The sequence below is a fragment of the Hemicordylus capensis genome, chromosome 1 (genome assembly GCF_027244095.1).
Source record: "Hemicordylus capensis ecotype Gifberg chromosome 1, rHemCap1.1.pri, whole genome shotgun sequence".
Taxonomy (NCBI): domain Eukaryota; kingdom Metazoa; phylum Chordata; class Lepidosauria; order Squamata; family Cordylidae; genus Hemicordylus; species Hemicordylus capensis.
Window position 1 is genome coordinate 338,171,642 of NC_069657.1, and position 20,856 is coordinate 338,192,497.

The 20,856-nt window shown below is 41.9% G+C and overlaps 1 protein-coding gene across 1 annotated transcript; it reads left to right on the forward strand.

Moving 5' to 3' along the window:
• Positions 1-67: 67 nt before the first annotated feature.
• NUS1 (NUS1 dehydrodolichyl diphosphate synthase subunit) lies at positions 68-18,962 on the forward strand. Its single transcript, XM_053279218.1, has 5 exons — positions 68-670; positions 9,222-9,344; positions 10,717-10,869; positions 14,730-14,829; positions 16,450-18,962. The coding sequence occupies exons 1-5, from the start codon at positions 274-276 to the stop codon at positions 16,538-16,540; spliced, it is 864 nt and encodes a 287-aa protein (XP_053135193.1). The 5' UTR covers positions 68-273; the 3' UTR covers positions 16,541-18,962.
• Positions 18,963-20,856: the final 1,894 nt, after the last annotated feature.

The window sequence follows — 20,856 nt, forward strand, 5'->3', positions numbered from 1 at the left end:
CTACAGGCACCCTTTCCTTTAGGGGCCACGTCATTCGCTCCATCAACCCGGAAATGACACTGGCGGCGGCGCCTCGGCCAATGGGTGCATCATGCGTAAGCAAGAGGGGAAAGGTCGGGGCAGGTATGGAGATGGCGGCGCTAACGGAGGTTGCCGGGCGAATAAAGCCGTGCTCGTGAGGAGAAGGCAGGCGAGATGTTGTGAGCTTCGCGCTGTGGCTGAGCCTGCCTCGCGCCTTCTTCAGCTGCCGGTTCCCTCGCGCCCTCCTCTTCAATGAGCGTCGCGTACGAGTTGCTGTGGCGCCTGCTGCACGCCTTCCTTTACGTCCAGCGCGCGCTCTTCGCCTGGTTCCGAGGGTGGTTCGGGGGACGCGGCTCGTGGCTCAGCCGTTGGCGGTGGCACGCGGCTTCGGCCGCGGCCGCCGCCGCTTCGCGGGCGCTTCTGGCGCCGGCGGCAGCCACGGGGGCATTCGCCTTCCACAAGCCGACTGCAGTGGGGCGGAAGGTGGCCGGCGCCCGGTGGCGGAAGGACGGGAAGTCTCTGCAGAAGCTGCCGGGCCATGTGGGGCTGCTGGTGACCGAGGAGGAGCTGAGCTACGCGGACATGGCCAGCCTGGTGGTGTGGTGCATGGCGGTGGGCATCTCCTACGTCAGCGTCTACGACCACGACGGTGAGTTGCTTTCTCTCGCCCCCTTCGCTAGCAGCGGTCGGGCTGCTGCTTCCGCGCCCTCTCTTCCGCACTCGCCTTTTTCCTGCGGAGCGCGTGACTTTGGGCTCTGTGATGGCTCTCCTAGAAGCCTGCCCGCTTCCCCCGGACCTCGGCCTACCCTCGCGAAACGGGGGTTGCACCCAGTCACAACTATTAGGGTCAATAAAGCAGGGTGGCAACCGCATTCAGGCGCCTAGATTAGCTTCTTCTTTATATGCCTGCAACCTGTGCTCTCTCTGCACACTGCTTTCTGGAAGGATGTGTGCTTCGTTATAGTCAAAGGGGAAGTGAGAGCTGCCCTACAGGATCTCTCTGTTTGTCAGTTTTGCCCTTTTACTCAGAGCAGCATGAATGAGGCTTTTAGGGAAAGTATGGACTGTCAGTAGCTGCAGTGTGGCTATAACTCAAGTGCAGTTCTGTGCATGTAGATGGGATGTAAACTGAACTCTAAATGGGAATGCATTTATGCAGCTGAGATTTATTTGCATCATCTGTTTAAACTTAGTCTGGATACTGCTGGACATAAGTTAGGGGGTGTGCACGGAACTGGGTTTGGTTACTTGAACTGAACCGCTGGTCTGCGCGGTTCATTTGAATCAGCTGGTAGTCTGGTCTGTTCAGTTGACCCTGTTTGAGGGCTGTGCTTCTAAAGGAGAATCCCTTGAGGATTCCCCTTTACAAGCAAAGGGGTGGGGGTGGGGAATCCTTTAAAAGTGTTCTAAGGGTGGCAATGAGAGGGCACCTGGTTCTGGTCTCCACACATGAGTGAAGGTGAAGCAAATGGCATCAACGGAGGCTGGAACCAGGCCGCTTTCAGGGGTGAGTGCCAGCAGGGTTTAGAGGAGGCACCAAAGCCAGTAAGGTATCCTCTTGCTGCCCACCCACCCCTGCCACCCTTTTAAAGGATTGCCCCACCTCTTTGCTTGTAAAGGGGACTTATTGCTGAATTCTGCTTTACAAACATAGTCCTCAGACTGATCCATATTGGACTTGAACCAGACTGGCCTCAAAAAAGGGTGGCTGGTCCAAGTTCAAACCTGGTACGATCTGAACTGGTTCTGCACACCCTTTACATAAATAGCATCATCAATATAAATTGGTGCTCCTCAAAACATTCAAAGTTGTGTCCTCCTGAACTTACTCTTCAGTGACCCTCTCAACCCACACTAAACATCTGTCATGCAAGTGTGCTGTGTGCAAGAATTTTCACAGTGTGTCCTGCTGTCTGTGGATTGAAGCAAATGAAAATTGAGGAGTGATTATTCCTTAGGACTCTGTTACTGCTATGCCTGGTAATGGATATTGAGGTTGTACACATGACTTCCTTTTCTCAGAGCTGGAGAGGGTTGGCGGGGAAGGCAGGATCATTCTAACCAAACCCTAACCAGATCACTCCTGACTTCCCTCACATGAGCAATGCTGCCACACTGCTTGCTGTGCTGCACTGCATTCCCAGACAAGTGCTGCTCTGGTGAGCAGTGCAGCGTTCTGGAGGCTGGATACAGGGGCGTAGCAAGGTTGGAGTGGGCCCAGAGACAAGATTTTTAAATGCCCCCCCCCCCGATATACACACACAAACACACTTCACAATATAAAGTGCACTCACACTCACATCCCTATTATGAATACGGTGAATACTTAGTTCACATTGAATTGAGTTTCTTTTACTCTCTGCTCCTGCCAATCTCCAGGAGACGCAACATAATTCATAGGGGGTGCAACATGGGTGGGCGGGGAGTCATATGATGTGCCTCTGGGGGAGCCTCTCGAGGCAGTGGGGCCCCAAGACGACTGCCTCCCCTTGCCTAATGGTAGTTACGCCCCTGGCTGGATAGATGCAGCCCGGCCTCCAGAAATGCACCTTGCAAGGAGCGCAGTGAATTGGGGGATTTCCTTGTGAGCTGCTCTGGCTGCCTGCAGACACAGGGTGATGTAAGAGGGCATGCGCCTCTTACCTCGGTAAAAGCCCAGGGGGGCAGCCCCAGGCTATCAGGCAGGGCAGCACTGGGATCAGCCTAAATCCTGGCATTTCACTCTAGCAGCCCTGCCCAGGTCGGGCTGCACAAGCCTGGGTAGGGCTGCTCATGTGAGCAGCCTTTTTATCTGGTTGCTCAAGTTCTTGACCCAAAAGGCAAAAAATGGACTAAGCTGCCCTTTAAAGCAGCAGAAGATCACTCCCAGACTCCTGAGTCTTGTAATGCTTTCGTGTTCATATATTTTCATATGCTGCTTTGCAACAAAATTCTTAAAGATTATACTTTAATCATCATCATCATCATAACAAAATAATAATAGTAATAATGGAATAATAACTTTAAGATGTTTTCCTCTCCCCCAAAGGGCTTGCAATCTAAAAACAAAGAATATGAAATTCCAGTCAATGAGAAAGCTGCTCTGCTGAAATTAATAATGACTGTTGCTCTCCCCTGCTAAATATTAGTGAGCAATAATTTTAAAAAGCTGCTTTTTACCCAGTTAGTAGAGCTGTCGTTCTGTCAGGATTGTATCATGATCTCTGAGATATAAGAAGCATAATCTTGTCTCCCTTATCAGTTTATACATACCAAGCTAGAACCCCATTTTGTGCGTGTTTGTCTCTAGCATTACTTTTGGTGCTTGTGTGTATGCAAAACATTCAAAAGCTGGGGTGAAATTTCACATCCAAAGCATATAGCACCTGAAGCTTGGTGTGAAGCTGTGGTTAATGCTTGGTGTGAATAAGACCACAGTGGGTGATTCAGGGGCGTAACGAAGCTGGAGTGGGCCCAGAGACAAAATTTTAAAATGGGCCCCTCGCTGATACACACACACTCACTTCACGTGTTACTTGCCTCTGGGGGGCCCCTCAAGGAGTGGGGGCCCCCAGGCAGCCGCCTCCCCTTGCCTAATGGTAGTTACGCCCCTGGGGTGATTACTCAAACATTTGCTTGGACTCTACTCCACCCTTTCCTCAATCCTTGCTTACCCTTCCTCTTCCATCCCAAACAGCCTGCTTCTTCATTAGTTCTTGTCAAGCATGTCTTGCAGGCAGAGAAGTGGCTGGATTGTTATAGCACTGTGCCAAGGGAGCAGCTCCTGTGATTCCCCCATGCCTTCTGTTTCCGGAAAGCATGAAGAGCTAGACAGTTGTCCGTGGTTGCACATGTCCATGTTATACTGCTGACACAGTGGCCCTGTTAAACTTACCCCACGCCTTCAGTAATAAATTTCAGAAGGGTAGCAGTGTTAGACAGTTATGGCACAAAAAAGAGTCTTGTAGCATTTATTCAATGTACAGGACATTTTTGTGGAGTGCAGTCCACTTCATCAGATTCATGAAGTGTCTCCTCAAAGTCTGTGTGTCTGTACCTAGAGAAGGAGAGAGAAAATGGGTGTGAAACAATGGATTGGAAGAAGTACAGACTGTGACAATTATGTAATTGTGTGATATAAGTAGAGTGGATGGCATCCAGTCTAGTCTTGTGCCAGCAGAAGGGCATAGTGCAAGGTCACTGTATGAGGAAAGTAATCTCTGTCCCAGACTATCTTGCTAGCGGAATATAGCAATAGCAATAGCAATAGCACTTACATTTATATACCGCTCTATAGCCAGAGCTCTCTAAGCGGTTTACAATGATTTAGCATATTGCCCCCAACATTCTGGGTACTCATTTTACCGACCTCGGAAGGATGGAAGGCTGAGTCAACCTTGAGCCCCTGGTCGGGATCGAACTTGTAACCTTCTGGTTACAGGGCAGCAGTTTTACCACTGCGCCACCAGGGGCTCATTTCATATGTTGTAGAAGCCACTATGGTGCAATGATTAGCTAATTCACAAGTTCATATATATCCACCGGAAGATTCCTCTTCTGGCTGTAGTGCAATTCTGTGGAACACCACAACCTCAAAGAGTTCTTTCACAAGCATCACTGTGGATGCTACAATTCACATATTAAATTGATACACAGTGACAATTTGAAACAGTAATGATAGTACATAAAGCAGTTTTCTTGGCTGAACTAAACCGACTAAAGTGCTGAGAGAATGACCCAGACCTGTGAACATAGATACCAATAGCAATAGAATGTGAGAGCTCAGTGGGGAAATGCTTGACTATCAAGCAAGAGGTTGCCGGTTCGAGTCCCTGCTGGTACACCTATATCAGGCAGCAGTGATACAGGAAGATGCTGAAAGGCATCATCGGCAATGGCAAACCCCTCCTGTATTCTACCAAAGACAACCACAGGGCTCTGTGGTTGCCAGGGATTGAAACCGACTTAACAGCACCCTTTACCTTTACAGTGGGTGGTAATACAATGTAGCTGTCCCCCAAATCTGGAATAGCTGCTTACCAAGAACAGACCGCAGGCTGAATAGTAACAGAGCTTCTGCTACATAACTGAGTCAGTTTGAGCATATATTTTAGAAGTTTCCCAAAACTATGTCTGATCATGTGAGTATTCCAAGCATTAACATACATACTCCAAAAGTCATTCACTTAAATACAAATGCCCTCCTTTGTTTTACAAAACTGAAGGAATGAATCTCTCCCTGTCTGAACTCTATTCCTTGGTCAGTGATGAACAGTTCATATCCAGTTCTATATTATATTATATTATATTAATAAGGTATAGCTTTCCTTATTATCAGTCGCCTTTATCTTAGCAATAAAGATGGATTTTTAAAAAGTCATATAATTCATATTTCTGAATGCTTTTGCATCATAAACTCTATAAAATGCTTCACATCTCTGTTACCAAACAACTTATGCTTTTATTAGAGTTCTTCCAGCAGTGCATGGATGTTTTAGAGTAATAGTAGTGAATTCTAGGGCTATAGAGAAATGGGAAGTAATACTGGTAAACTTAGAATTCTAAGCAAGACTGTCAATCTGTAGTCTCAGTTATTTAAAAGCTTAATCTTGAGGAAGAGGAGGAGGAGAAATGAAAAGTTACTGCTGTCTATATTTTATTTTGAACTTTAGTTATTCTTAAAGAAACAAGTTTGAAATGTTGATAGATGATGCAATTCTGCGTAGGCTTAATGTTCACTTCTCTTAAGACAAGTATGTTGTTAAAATTCATATGACTAGTTTTAAGCTAACATGCTGGTGTTTGTCATTTTTTAAGTGACTCACTGAAATTACATGGAAAATAGATCCTTTCCCCATATTAGTTAATATATTAAAAGCCTGGGTTTTAGGAAACTGCATTTGAATGCATTTCAAGTGGATTCAAAAAAGTGTTCATCTTTAAAAGCTTCAGCCTTGTAATGTATTCTAATTGGGTTATATTTATAATTGGTTCTGTTTAAAAGAAATTCCATATTGTCCGTGATTGTTAAATCATTTGCATTGCAAACAAGGCTGGCTGGTTCTGGTCTGCTCAGTGTAGATCCTTCCTCTCAATGTGTTTGGAAAGCTGGGTGCAGATTTTGCATCTGTCTGTTCTGTGGTGTCCCTGGGTAAAGTCATGCTAGTGTGCCTAGTATAGAAGAATGTTGATGGATAAAATATAGTTGAATAAAGGCAAGATATTTCTAAGAATGTTCCCTCTAACTAACAGCAAATGTTTAGACATTGCACTATCACTGTGTGTTTAGAGTAAGGAGTGGAGTTTCACTCCTAGATTGAATCAGCTTCTGCTACTCTACCAAAAGGAGGGATTTGAGATCTTTGTGACTGAGGATAAGTAATTTTGCTTAATTTGTCTGCCAAAAAGGCTTATGCCACCAGTGGTTTGAAACAAGTTTCCTAATCTTACATTCAATAAGAACAGCCCCTTTGGATCAGGCCAAATGACTATCTAGTCCAATGTCCTGATTCCTACAGTTGCCAGCTAGCTCCCTTTTGGCATCCCATGGCAGAAGATGAAGGCATACCCCGCTCTCATACCTTGCTCTCCTGCAATAGTTACTTGGAGACATAGCCTATGAATACATATATCAATACTTGGACACATACTTACAGCTGTGCTTTGAAGCGTTGGATATTGCTTATATTTGTCCGAAAAAAACTCAGTGTATTTGCCATGTTCAACAGAAGATCTGTGGGGCCCATTACATGTGCAGAGTCACCTCTGCAGCCACCCATTACTGGTTCTAACAAGTATAGCTTGGGCAGTGGTGCTTGCTGATCTGCCCAGAAATGTGTGTGTGTTTTTATTTAAAACAAGACCCTAGACTTGGCTAGTGTAGTATCAACTGACATTATTTATATGACAACTTAGTCATATTTTCAGATAGGCAAAACAACTTTTAACTCATTACGCCACAAAGTTAAACTTTGGGAAATGGGGCTAAAAGTGTAATGGCTAGTGGAAGGAATACAAAGAACTATTCAGCTAATACTACATAGTTGATGAGAGTTTGGGATGTATGTCTTTAAACAGCAACTCTCCATGTTTCATGTATGACATACCTCTGTTGAAAGTGAGGTCATCTGAAAGCAATTTAATTTGGTAAGAGTCTGTTTAAAATATATATTTAAAATTCAGCTGGATGAAAAGCAGAATAAAGTAGTGGTTTTCCTTTTAAAAAAAATTCTGCTCCTGCTTTAATGTTATATGAAATTGTTGGAATTCTTAGCATTGGTTACTTTCTCTGATTCTAGTATTAAATAAGCTTGGAATGCTTTTCTTAGTCACCATAATCTAATAGAACCAACATATTCAGCAGTCGACATGCTCATTTTGGGGTTATTTTTAAGCCAGCACCGTTGCATACAGCAAGCTACTTTCTAAATCAAGATTTCAAGAATACTTTGCACTGCAAGGGTAGGTGGTAGGGTTGCTGTTCAAAGAAGGAACTGCACTGTCTGTTGGTGAGCATTGGGTATCTGGATAACCCAAACCTCAGTAAGGACAGAACATGTAACTCATCTACCACTTGTAGTACAATGCACTTTGCAAATCAACAAAGAAGGACTTTTGACTTGCATTAGTTATGGCTTCAAATCTTTATGAACCTTTTACTATAAAGGGTGATCAAATAGCAATGCAAAATGCAGCATAGAACTTCTAACAACAAAATTTAGGCTAGAGGGCTGTGTTATGATAAAGTGGGTAATATTCCCAATAGAAAACTTAATCTACCTGATTATTTTCTATTTATTTTGCTGTGAAAATGTTCATTTTTATCCCTCCTTCCAAGGGATTCAGGGGTAGTGTACATGTATCAGTATTTGGCTATGCAAATGGATCACTGGCTAGATATTCTTGGAAGTGTGAAAGATAAACACTTTAATCTTCAAATCAGTTAAAATGGCATAATTGAACTGACATGATTAATCCTGCTAAAATTAGACCTACTTAATCATTGGATTAGTGGCTAAAATACTCTGACTTAACTGTCTTGTGGAGCAGTTTACTGATTTTATAGAAATAGACAATTGAGAATCAAGATAATGAGATTACTAAGGTGGTGGCGAAATTCTTCTATGTCGCTATCAGATTAAGATCCTGTTTAAGATCTAATTTTTAGGAGCTATTGTTTTGTCATGATAATTATGTATTATATTACTGCTGGTATATTTTGCTTTTAATCTTGTTTTAATTTTTGTATGTTTTCTGTATGGCCTATGGCTGTAATAAACTGATTCATTCATTAGAAATAGACAAGTGTTAACCAATACCAGATTATAGCTAATGTTTTGTTTTCATCAAGCGCCTTCAGTTCAGTTCAGATGTGCTAAACTATCATTAGAGAAGGCTAACCATGATTTGTTAGATATTGCATCATCATTACTATTTCTGCCAGTTCAGTTGTTCAGTCAATTAAGGATATTTAACCAATAGCCCAGGACTGAGATAACTATGTATGCTGCCCTGAGCTTTTTGGAATGGAATAAATAATATTTAGTAGCAGAATTAACAGGAAACAAAGTCACTCCATCTCTAGAGGCTGCTGGAACTTTGGAGACTGGAATGAAGTTGTAAAGCTGAGATGACAGAAGGATGTAAACAAGCAGCTCTGAACCATTTTGCCTACATGTGTTTGGAAGTATAAACCACAGATTGGCATGAAGTCTGAGAGCCAGTGTGGTGTAGTGGCTAGAGTGATGGTCTAGGACCAGGGAGACCCGAGTTCAAATCCCCATTCAGCCATGAGACTTTCTGGGTGACTCTGGGCCAGTCACTTCTCTCTCAGCCTAACCTACTTCACAGGGTTGTTGTGAGGAGAAACTTAAGTATGTAGTACACCGCTCTGGGCTCCTTGGAGGAAGAGCGGGATATAAAATGTAAAAAAACCCAAAAACTGAGCCTTAGTACTGGATCCCAAGATGCAAATCCTCTAAGTAGTTATCGGGCATGTGTACAACCATTTGTATTGTATACTGATTTGAGATATTTAGTTCCATTTGTATTTTACTTGGCCTCTGATGAGTTCAGAAGATACATGACACCCAGACTACCTTAGACTTATTTGATGTGCTCTTTGAGGCCAGAGACCTGATTATTTTATAGCATAAATACTTGAAAGAGGATAGTAAATTTACAAGTGCATTTCTGTCTTCTCTTGCTTCCCCCATCCCCAGGTATCTTTAAGAGAAATAATTCAAGGTTAATGGATGAAATCCTAAAACAGCAACAGGAATTGTTAAATCTTGACTGTTCCAAATATTCAGTAAAATTTGCAAATCAAGAAAAAACAGATCAAGGTAAGATTCCTTTAAGAGAAATATTGTACTGTTGCAGAGGCTGGTTAATGCTCAAATCTAATCCAAAAATACTGATTAGTTTCCATCGTGGGAGTTAATGGAAATATGGTGAACACAAGGTCATGTGGACATCCAGATACACATATCTCTAGAGCCCAGCGTCTATATATTTATATTTACAAACTTTAGTAAATACAAATATTAATTTGGACTTTGGTATTGAACTTGTACTAAACTATCAATATTTTGCAGATCCCAAGATATACTTGCTAAAATTTACTCTTGTCAGACTAATACATAAGAACAACCCTGCTGGATCAGGCCCAAGGCCCATCTAGTCCAGAATCCTGTTTCACACAGTGGCCCACCAGATGCCGATGCAAGCCTACAGGCAAGAGTTGAGGAAATGCCCTCTCTCCTGCTCTCACTCCCCTGCAACTGGTACTCAGAGGCATCCTGCCTTTGAGACCAGGTGGCCTATAGCCCTCTGACTAGTAGCCATTGATAGACCTCTCCTCCATGAAGTTATCCAAACCATCCAGGTTGGCTGTCACCACATCTTGTGGCAGAGAATTCCACAAGTTGATTATGCGTTGTGTGAAAAAGTACTTCCATTTGTTGGTCTTAAATTTCCTGGCTATCAATTTCATGGTATGACCCCTGGTTCTAGTGTTATGTGAGGGGGAGAAGAACTTCTCTCTGTCCACTTTCTGCAGACCATGCATGGTTTTATAGACCTCTATCATGTCTCCCTGCAGTCGTCTTTTTTCTAAACTAAAAAGCCCCAGGTGTTGTAGTCTTGCCTCATAAGGAAGATGCTCTAGGCCCCTGATCATCTTGGTTGTCCTCTTCTGCACCTTTTCCAGTTCTACAATGTCCTCTTTTAAATGTAACCAGAATTGTATGCAGTACTCCAGGTGTGGCCGCACCATAGTTTTGTCTAAGGGCATTATAATATTAGCGGTTTTATTTCCACTCCCCTTCCTAATGATCCCTAGCATGGAATTGGCCTTTTTCACAGCTGCTGCACATTGAGTCGACACGTTCAACAAGCTGTCCACCACGACCCCAAGATCTCTCTCCTGGTCAGTCACTGACAGTTCAGATCCCTTGGGGTTTTCGTCCCAATGTGCATCACTTTACACTTACCAACATTGAACTGCATTTGCCATTTTGTTGCCCACTCAAAATTCCATTCAAATTCTCCCACTGCTGGGAGCCCTCTGCATGAAAATTCCTCCAATGCAGAACTGGAAGATGATAAAATGGAGAATAATGTGACTGTGTGCCACTTATGATTATAGGGGAGAGGTTGAACCCTCTCTTTCCATTTACAGTTTAATTCATTTTAAATATCTTCTCCTTTTTGCAGTTTTAAATTGCCAATCTACACTGAATGTTCTGTCTCCAGAGGATGGGAAGACCGATATAGTAAAAGCAGCTCAGAAATTTTGCCACTTAGTAGCACAACAGCAAAAAAAATGCACAGATCTTGATGTGAACGTATTGGACAACTTATTAACTAGTAAGTATGATGTGGAAGTTCTTTATGTCTTATGAAGATCAGTTTGAAAAGTGTTAAACCAATAGTAGTTTTCACTTCCAAGACAGGTCAGACACTTTTCTGTCTAGATTTTGTCTTTGTGCTTGCTGTTAAATCCACAATCTTCATCCTGGCAAAATGTAACAGCAGTTTCACAGAAGATGTATTGCCCACAATCTTGGAACCTACATGTATTTTACCTCTGTGATAAAAGAACATGTGAAGTCAATGCATGTGACATTTTATGTGCAAGATGTGCCATATTTTACCCAAATCAAAGACAGATCTGAATTTAAGATGACCCTCTTAAAAGGTAGAGGTTAATATACCTGCATTTACTCAAAAGCAACAGGACTCTGAATTTAAGATGACCTCTTGACTTTCTAATATAAAAAAACTTGGGGAAACCCAGTCATGGACTCTCTACCAAAGAAAACCACATGGCTCTGTGGTCACCAGGAGTCTGTGTATGTTCTCTAAGCACCTTGTGTTCTCATGGCATAACGTAGGCTGAAGCAATTTTTCAATATCTGAGAGTACAAAGCTGTGCACAAAACTGATAAAATACATATTTGCACACAATCATTTGAGGTTGTACTCCCAAGTGAGTTGGGTAATGCAGAAAATAACTGCATCACTGATGTGGATAAACTGCTTGGAATGGTGCAGCCTACCACCTGTTCTTGACCCTTGCTTATGCTGTCTGGTAGAGGGGTTGTGGAAGGCCTGGTAGATACTATACATGTTTCTCTTAGGGAGGGCAGGATGCCTTCCTGTCTTAAAGAGGTCATTATTAGACTTGTGGTGAAGAAGTCTGCATTGGATCCCTCAGAGTTAAGCAGCTGTAGGCTTGTCTCCAGCCATCCATGGCTGGGCAAGGTGAGAGTGGTGGCCTCCCAGCTCTAGATAGTTATGTGGGGGAAATGCCTATTCAGACCCATTTAAAATTGTTTTTTTGGCTGGCTATTAGTGATGTGCATGAACCGGTTCGGCTCTCGTTTTTATGGACCAGCATACCAGTTTGAAATTCTGGCGTTTGAGCCAGTTTGAAGGGGTGTGTGTGTGTGTTCCTTTTTAAGGGGCAGGGAGGGTGCCCTTACCTCCCCTGCTGCTTTTCCCCTGCCAGCACTTTCCCCAAAAGTGCTTGAGCGGGGCTGCATCATACCGGAAGTGGCTGGTGCGCATGCATGCTGTGTGCATGTGTTTTGGCCACTTCTGATGGTCGACCAGGGCTACAAGGAGGTACATTGCAGCCCCGCACCAGCACTTGTGGGGGAGAGTGCAGGCGGGGGAGGTAAGGGCATCCTCCCTACCCCTTAACAGGATCCTCCATCTCCAGGAGTGAATGGACCAGTTCGTGCACATCCCTACTGGTTATGTGGTGGAGACTGCCTTGGTCAGCCTGATGGATGATCTCTAATGGAGGGTTGACAGAGGGTGTGACTCTGTTGGTCCTTTTGGATCTCTCAGTGGCTTTTGAGACATATAGTTTCCTTCTGGAGCATCTAAGAGGGTTGAGAGTGGGAGGCACTGATTTGCAGTGATTCTGCTCCTACCTTTCTGGCAGATGGTTTCACTTGGAAGATGTTCTTCAAAATGTGAACTTTTATATAATATTACCCAGGGCTCCATACTGTCTGCAATGCTCTTTAACATCTACATGAAAACACTGGGAGATATCGTCAGGAGATTTGGTGCAGGGTGTTATCAGTATGCTGTCTCAGGTTGAGGCAGTGGCCAGAGCTGCCTCTTTCAGCTTCGGCTGATACGCCAGCTATGTCCATTTCTTGAGGTAAACGAAACAATAGTACATATGCTGGTAACCTCCAGACTTGACTAATGCAGTGTGCTGTATGTAGGGCTACCTTTGTATGGAAACTGCAACTGGTACAGAATGCAGCAGCCAGGTTAGTCCCCGGATCATCTCAGAGACTATATTAAAAGAACTACACCGGCTACCAATATGTTTCTGGGCAAAATACAAGGTGCTCGTTATAAAGGCCATAACAGCTTAGGCCCATGATGTTTAAGAGCACATCATCTCCACTGTGAGGCCCACTGAGATCATCTGGAGAGGCCTACCTGCAGTTGCCACCAGCTTGTCTGGTGGCTACTCAGAGATGGGCCTTCACTGTTGCTAACCCGAGACTTTGAAATGTTCTCCCTGCTGAAATAAGACCCATCTCTGACAACTTTTAAAAATTCTCTAAAGATACATTTATTTACCCAAGATTTGTAAGTACATTTATTTACCCAAGATTTGTAAGTAGAGTTGTGGTTTTAATTTGTTTTAATGTGTTAATTTTTGTTTTAACTTGTTTTATGTTGTAAACAGACCAGATATGTAAGTTTGGGATGGTGTACAAATATAATAAATTCTACACTTTGTGTTAATGCTCTTGAGCATCATCTTTGTTTCAATTGGCTCTTGAGTCCAAATATCTAGCTGTGGAGGAAAAGCTCTAGTTCTCTGTGGGATGTGTGGACAAAGGTCTGCAAATGTGCCTGCCAGGTCACCAGTGACAACCATATCTTAACCTTATATGTGTCTACTTCAAACAACAAATATTTACCACTTTTCAACAAAAGTTTCCAAAGCTGTTTACATAGAAAAATAGTAAATAAATAAAGATGGGTTTTTTTAAACTTCAGTTAAAAAAAACATAATACAGACTCACTTCTGACCTTGCTTTAAGCTTCAGAGCCACTGCTCACTATTTCAGAAGCATAGTGTGTCATTGGAGAAGAACAAGCTCAGTAGCGCACAAAAATTCTGAGTGACTAGGAAGACCATCCAGATTGTGTGGGCCCTTGTGCAAATTAGTCTGAATCAGGGACGTGTCTTGCAGTAACTTAAACTTAAACCCTTTATCTCCAAGACAATGACTCAAAGAGACTATATTAAAACTCTATATATGACTGTGATTTAGAAGAGCTGTATGGAGGATATGGGAGAGACCTATATGAACAGCTCAAGAATGTCTTGAACTGACTCTTGCTACTGAACGGACAGAGTTCTCCTTAAACTGTAGTAGCATGTTTGCTTTAACTTCAGCTCATACGGCAAGAACTTCAATGACATTTCCATTTGTGCATTTAGTTATCAAGCTAAATGTATGTACTTTAGATTCCCCACCCACTGGCTGAAGTTCAAAAGCTGAAGACTAGGTATACTGATAAGTTAGTCAGGACCAAGTACCTTTTGAATTCAATCAGACTAAAGTTATTCCTGACTAATTTAGTATGTGAGCCTAAAAAGTGAGAGAACAATCTCAATCTTTCATACGAAGGAATGTACATGAAATGTCAAGAACATTGAGCTAACTTTTTTCCATGAAGCTCAAACATTTTTGCCTTACTTATGCTGCATACCTACTGGAAGTAAATTATGTTAATATCTGATGAGACGCCTGGATAAATGTATTTAGAATTACCATCTTCTTTTTCTGTGTAAACCGCTTCAGGAACTTTTTTTGTTGACAAGCGGGTGTGTGTGTGTATAAATAGGAGGGGGATTTCAGTAAAACTACTGTTAAGACTAAATTACCTTCACTGCTACTGCTGCAACTATGTGCACTTTGAGCATTGTATTGGAAATAGATAAATTCCAGTCTGTAGCTTTGATTATAATTGCACCAGCTAAATTGACACACACTGGTAAATTACAAAATTTTGATACCATTCTCGAGTTTTGTGTTGTCCCTTCATCTAGAGTCTCTTGATATTTTTCTACTGTAAATATATAACTAACTGCACACAGTATAATGGCGAAGATGTATTAAACCTCTGAGAAATAAAGCTAGTCTTAATTCTACATGCCCAAACTATTGCTTTTTGTACAGGTACTAATGGCTTTCCTGACCCTGACTTAATATTGAAGTTTGGTCCTGTGGACAGTATATTAGGATTTCTTCCCTGGCACATCAGATTGACAGAGATTGTGTAAGTTGACTATTCAGAAGAGTATGCAGATTAAGCATACAGTACTTATTTAACCCTTTGTGTGTTAAACCTTACTGAGGAGTGTGGGTGTCTCTAGTTAATTTGAGCAAAGAACAGTCTGCTCCTGCCTTCATGTCACAGATAATACAACTTGCCAAAAGCCACCATTAAAAATATTGGTTTCTTTTCCTCAGTTCAAGGATGTAAAGTCTCCCACACTTGTAATAAAGTTACAAAATGCATGGACAATGTGTATGTAAAAGGCTTGAGGGACAATAAAATAATCATATATTGAACAGAAGGATAGACTTTCTATCTTTATTCAACCTCACTGAGACTTTACAAAAAAAATGTTAATGGGTAACTTGCCTGCATTGTGACTCTGTGTATGTGTGTTCTTGTTCACAAGTCTGTATTCTGTATTGGCTAATGAATCTAGAATAACCATTGTCACCTGGCTCTGTACTTCACAATTGTTTACAACAGGGTTGCTTAACCTTGAGCCCCCAGATGTTGTTGGACTACAACTCTCATCATCCCCAGACATGGCCTTTGTGGCTGGGGATGATGGGAATTGTAGTACAACAACATCTGGGTGCTCAAGATTAAGAAACCCTGGTTTACAAGGCTTGCAACCCCTAACCTCACTTGAAACTTGGCTTTAAATAGCTGATTCTACCTTTTTTAACGACTTAGCTTTACAGTATCCTTGAATCAACCTCTTTCTTTATAAGTAAATGTCTGCCATTCATTCCTGTGGCAGCAAGGTGTGGGGGGAATAAAGCAATGCACTTTGGGTTTGGCTCCCAGCAGGGATCCTTTGAGTATATGGTCCTTCTCCACTCCTATGATGGGAAATAGTAGATAATATGCCAAAAGACACAATGCCAGACATTGGAACAGTAATCTTCCATACTGTTCTTCATTGGAATCTGGCCAGAACTAGGGCCAGCACAAAAGCCCCTCCTCAAACCTGTGCAAACAGCTCACTAGTAGTATGCAGTCCTACCATGTTGAGAGGTATAGGAGGCCATTGCCTATGCCTTAGTGCAGTTGTCCACCATGGCAACCAAAGCTGTTGAATCTAGTTTTTCCCATGGTTTTGTCAAAGTTGTGTCTGTGCAATGTTATGCATAAAATCTTATTGTAAACTAGTACAGAAGTTCAAATCCAGAGTACGGAATGAAGGGTACCAGGATTCATCTAGTGCAGTGTTTCTCAACGATTATGGAGTCCTGGACCAGTACATTCTTCGTGTGCAGTTTCCCAGACCAGCAGTTAATAAAGGGGTCACCCCCTTGCCCCTACCCACAATGATATCATGTGCAAAGGGGGCAGGGCACAAGCGAGCTCTCCAGAGCTCATTTCTAGGCAGGTAGCCCTCACTGCTGGATAACATTCATTTTGCTTCCTTGAAATGAATGTTATCCAGCAGTGAGAGCTGCCTGGAAATGAGCTTTGGAGAGCTCTTGGCGGCAGCCCCTGGTGGCCCAAAATTGTTTTTTTTGGGGGGTGATTTTTATTGTTGCCTCACGGACCGGCACTTGAGAAACACTGATCTAGTGCATATATTGACAGTACAGCTTACTTAATTTCTCTTTCCCAATTATGTTTTCCCAGTTCTTTGCCTTCACATGTGAACATCAGCTATGAAGAGTTCTTCTCTGCCCTATGTCACTATGCATCCTGTGAACAGCGCTTGGGAAAATGACTTCTTGCTGAACATTATCAGGCTTTTCACGGAAAGGACCCAGTGTCTCTGTTTACAAGTACCTGTGATGCATACAAGCCTAGTACATAGTCTCTTAATTTATCAAATTCAATAAAGTGTCTTACCTTTTTAGAACTTGTATGCGTGTGTACTCATAGTCTGTGGAGGTGTGGGAAAGCAAGGGTTTACTGCTGTGGCATAATGGCATAGCATAAATGTTATAAAACAGCTGCTCAAATGCTTCAGGCCCCCTCTTCCTTCCAGTGACCAAATCTTTCATACAAGGAATACTTATTTCAAGTTATGAGGGAACCATTCAGAAGTAGCACTACAATCAATGGGATAACATTGGATCTTATAAAAACCTGCACAGAACTTTCTGCCATCACATCTTTGCCATCTCCGTCCTAATGGGACTTCCACAATTGAATATCTAGGAGTATCCTGGCTTAGTTATCCTCAAATATTTCAGGAAATGGCATGTCAGTTTTGCTAATGGCAGTTAAAATGGAGTTGATGTTGCAGTTGGGAAAACATAAGCATAGAACACCCAGTTGGGCAGCATCTGGAATGTTGGAGTGCTTTTTATATTGTAGGTTAAATGCATTATGAAATAAGCATTTGAACAACTAATGACTGCAAAACTTATAGCTATGGTCTTCCCTTGCTCTCCTCAAGAGATGGGGGCCTTCTCACACTTGGTGACTCATATTAAAAACTTATTTTGAAGATGGATGTTGGATTGGATCATTGTATGTAAGGGAATCCTATAAGCGGAGTCTTCTCAAATGCAGTAAGATATTTCTGTATTTCAGTGATTGTTTTAAAGTGGCATATTATCAAACAGCTTATATTTGCCTTTTAAAAAATGGTTTGCTTCAGTGGTTAATAATCAATGGTTTTGATTATTATACTCAAGTCCACAGTGCTATCTTGATTTAAACAATTTGGTTCAATTTGTAAATCTATATTTTGGGGAAACAGTGAGATTATGCTCAGTTTGTGTTTGACTGCATATAACAAAGGGAAGGGAAGTACTTCGTATGCACTGATGACTTCTTCCAATTCTTAGAACAAACTGTGATGTGACTATCTGCATAGTTACAATTATTGTATGACAGTGTAATAATACAATCTAATTACATAATAATACACTGAAAAATAAAATCCTTGGACTGAATTTTGTCACAATTTCCTGCAGCTCCTCTTAGGTCAGGGATTCTCAACGTTGGGTCCCCAGATGTTATTGGACTTCAACTCCCATGATTCCCAACCAAAGGTCACTGGGGCTGGGGATTATGGGAGTTGAAGTCCAATAACATCTGGGGACCCAACATTGAGAATCTCTGTCTTAGGTGCTGTTTGATGTATTTATGGTGTACTTCAAACTTGTATTCTAATCTTATGTCCCTAGACTTTTTGATTGGCAAGTTTTCTATTCAGTTTTTTCTCTTCAGAATTATATTTTCTTAAGGATGGTTAATCCAGTTGTAAGTGTACAAAGGATACAAAGTTATATATTGCAAATGGCTTTTTATAAATGCCACAAATTAGTGGAGTGAAATATTGCAGATTATACAACTAAACAGTATTTTTCCTTTTTAAATATAAATCTTGTAATGAGTTCAAAAAGCCTGTAACAAGAATGTGAAAAACTAATGTCATGTTACTTGTCATGATGCTTTCTGCTGTGATCCAATGACCTAAAAGGGCATTGGAATGATACTTGTATTAATTGGAGTGCTAGAAGATTTCAGTACTTGTGGGTCATCCAATTTCTGATATGAACATTATGAACATGTGCAGTAGATTTCAGGAATACAGAAGTTCCCACAGTCATCTGGAAATCTCTTCTTTGTTAGAGGGAAAACATTGGAATTCTATCCTGAAATTTGTGTAGTGCTCTGCATCCCCCCCTCTGCAAGTGGAACATGTGGAGAGGAAACTATTCTACGAATTTTAGAACTATGAGCTCCCAAAGCAATTCTGATAATGCACATTAAGGATTAAGGATTCTGTCCCATTTTCCACTCATCAATTATTTCCCCTTCATGTACCAGACTACTTCAGTTTGCCAAAGAATATTAATAGCACCCACGCTGCATTTGGTTCTCCCTCTTGACATACCTTGACATAAACCTACATTCTGTACTGGGGCCAGAACTTAAAATGGAGTTAGCTGTGCCAAAGCCACTGTGCATATCCACAACCTACTCTTTGAATGTATGTCATGGCAGTAAGCTTCCCCCTCCCTGTCTTGTCTTGTGAGAAGGTGTAGTCTACAGCAGTGACATTCTGTATATCTTTGGATACTGTAAATAATATGTAAAGCAAGTTTTTATGATGAAGAAATTGATTTGGATTTCATTACTGAGAGTAAAATCTGAACCTGTAAAACAAATAAATATCTTTCTACAGGCAAGTGTGTGTGTGTACACATGTATTGTTTCTGCATACAATGTTCCTAGTGTATAATATCTAGGGAAAGGGTTTTTGCCTGGTTTAGAGGCCTTCAGAAACTAGCTTTTCTGATAGATGGCAAGTCTGAAAAGCAGTTTGGAACATGCTCAATACAGGTCTCTGAGTAGTCTCTTCTTTCCCTCCTACTCTTCTTTTTTCTCCCCCCCCCCAACTAAGAATGTGTGTTGGCAGAATTCTCTTCTAGTTGATGCTTACAGATTAGTTTCCTTTCTGAAAACTAAGAACAAAAGGAGCAAAATGAATGAGCAAAATATAAGCTGTAGCTGGGATCTAAAGATGTTGCTTAGTGAGAAATTTGACAGTTTTGTTGAACAGAAGATTTGAATGTCTTACCGCTGTTTTTGAGAGCCCCCTTCATTTCAAATGGGGTTGCCATTTGCTATGGGCAGGGGGTTTGCTAGTAGAAAAGCACAAAGTATCTTGTACACATGGCACTAGCAGTACAGTTCTTTGAATTCTTATCATTATCTATGCATAGTGCATAAATGATCAACTGTCAGGATTTACAGCCTATGGTAGGTTGCCTGATTCCAGATTAGTATTTCAACCCCTACAGCCAGATTCCCCTCCTTAAAGTTCTGTGAAATCCCGGCAGGATTGCAACCTGTAGTCAAAGATGGCTAGTGCCATAAAGCTATTGATTTGTTTCCATCCTGGTTTCATTGTGTCTTGTCTGCCTCTTGTTTGTGTGCTTACTAGAATTGTCTTGATCTTTATTGTGATCCATTGTCCTCTTCACACTACTGGGTAGTGTATTTTTGCATAGAATGCAGCCCTGCTTGCTATTTCTTCAAAGCTATATTTTTTCATTGGGTCATTTTCCTGGAGTTTGACTTGGCTTGTTTCTGCCTAGAGGTGTTGAGGTTCCACAAACACTTTGGACTAGTTCAGTTTAGAACATTAAAGGGGCATGGTAGTACTCCTTTAAGGTGAACATCAAAAAAAACTTCATCCATTATAAGCCTCAAAATCCTATTGCTTATAAATATGGCAGCTGTTGAGCCAAGTTACTTGGAATGTATGAACTACAGTACTTGAGGTCTACAAATGTGTTGAATTTCAAGATCATCTGATTTTTAAAAGTCACAGCTACAGCAGGTTTAAGTGCTAAAAATTGACACTCTGGTCCCTCCCCTCTCCCCAATCTTTAGAACAGTGTAGCATGAATTTCTTGCAAACTTGGGGGGGAAATGGCTGATTTTCCCTGGCAGGCTTGTCTAGGAGGACTGCTGTTTTTGGTTTGGTGAAGCTTTGAGCAGCAGTTCAAAAGTTAAGGGTTTTCTGTCCCATTAAAGTCTATGGGAAGCAAGTGCTGGCAAAGTTATGCAGAGCATGACTGATTAGATATTGAAGTTGGAATGCTGACACATTTAACAGTAGTCTGACAGCAGGGAGAGCTGGCCATTGGATTCTGTTGCAGGTGCAAGGCGCCTCTAGTGATAGAAGGCAGCATGGAGACTGCCTTCTGGGTAAGCTGGTCCAGGATTGGGTAAGCTTGTCTATTCTTCCCCCTCTCATCTGTCAGGCACAGAGTGACTCCCTCCGATTTCTTCAGAATTACATCCATTGACACGATCCTTGCTACCCATCTGTCATTGTCAAAATGCTGACAGGAAAACTGCACTTGCCTTCTACAATAAGGAGGTCCCACTGACTTCAGTGGAGTGGGCCACTTTAATCACACCTATTTTGTATATTAAAAACACACACTGAGAGGCCCAGAAGCTTTGCCTGAGACTAGACCTAACAAGGCATTTTGCAGACAGAACACTTCTGAATGCTTGCTGGATCCTACAGGCAGAACAACCATACAAGCCCCCTAGAGGGACATTAAA

Excerpts from the sequence above, each read along its gene's own strand:
- NUS1 (XM_053279218.1), top strand. The coding sequence starts at position 274 with ATGAGCGTCGCGTACGAGTTGCTGTGGCGCCTGCTGCACGCCTTCCTT. Across the intron at positions 9,345-10,716 it reads TCAAGAAAAAACAGATCAAG|TTTTAAATTGCCAATCTACA; the intron begins GTAAGATTCCTT and ends TCCTTTTTGCAG. Across the intron at positions 14,830-16,449 it reads ATCAGATTGACAGAGATTGT|TTCTTTGCCTTCACATGTGA; the intron begins GTAAGTTGACTA and ends ATGTTTTCCCAG.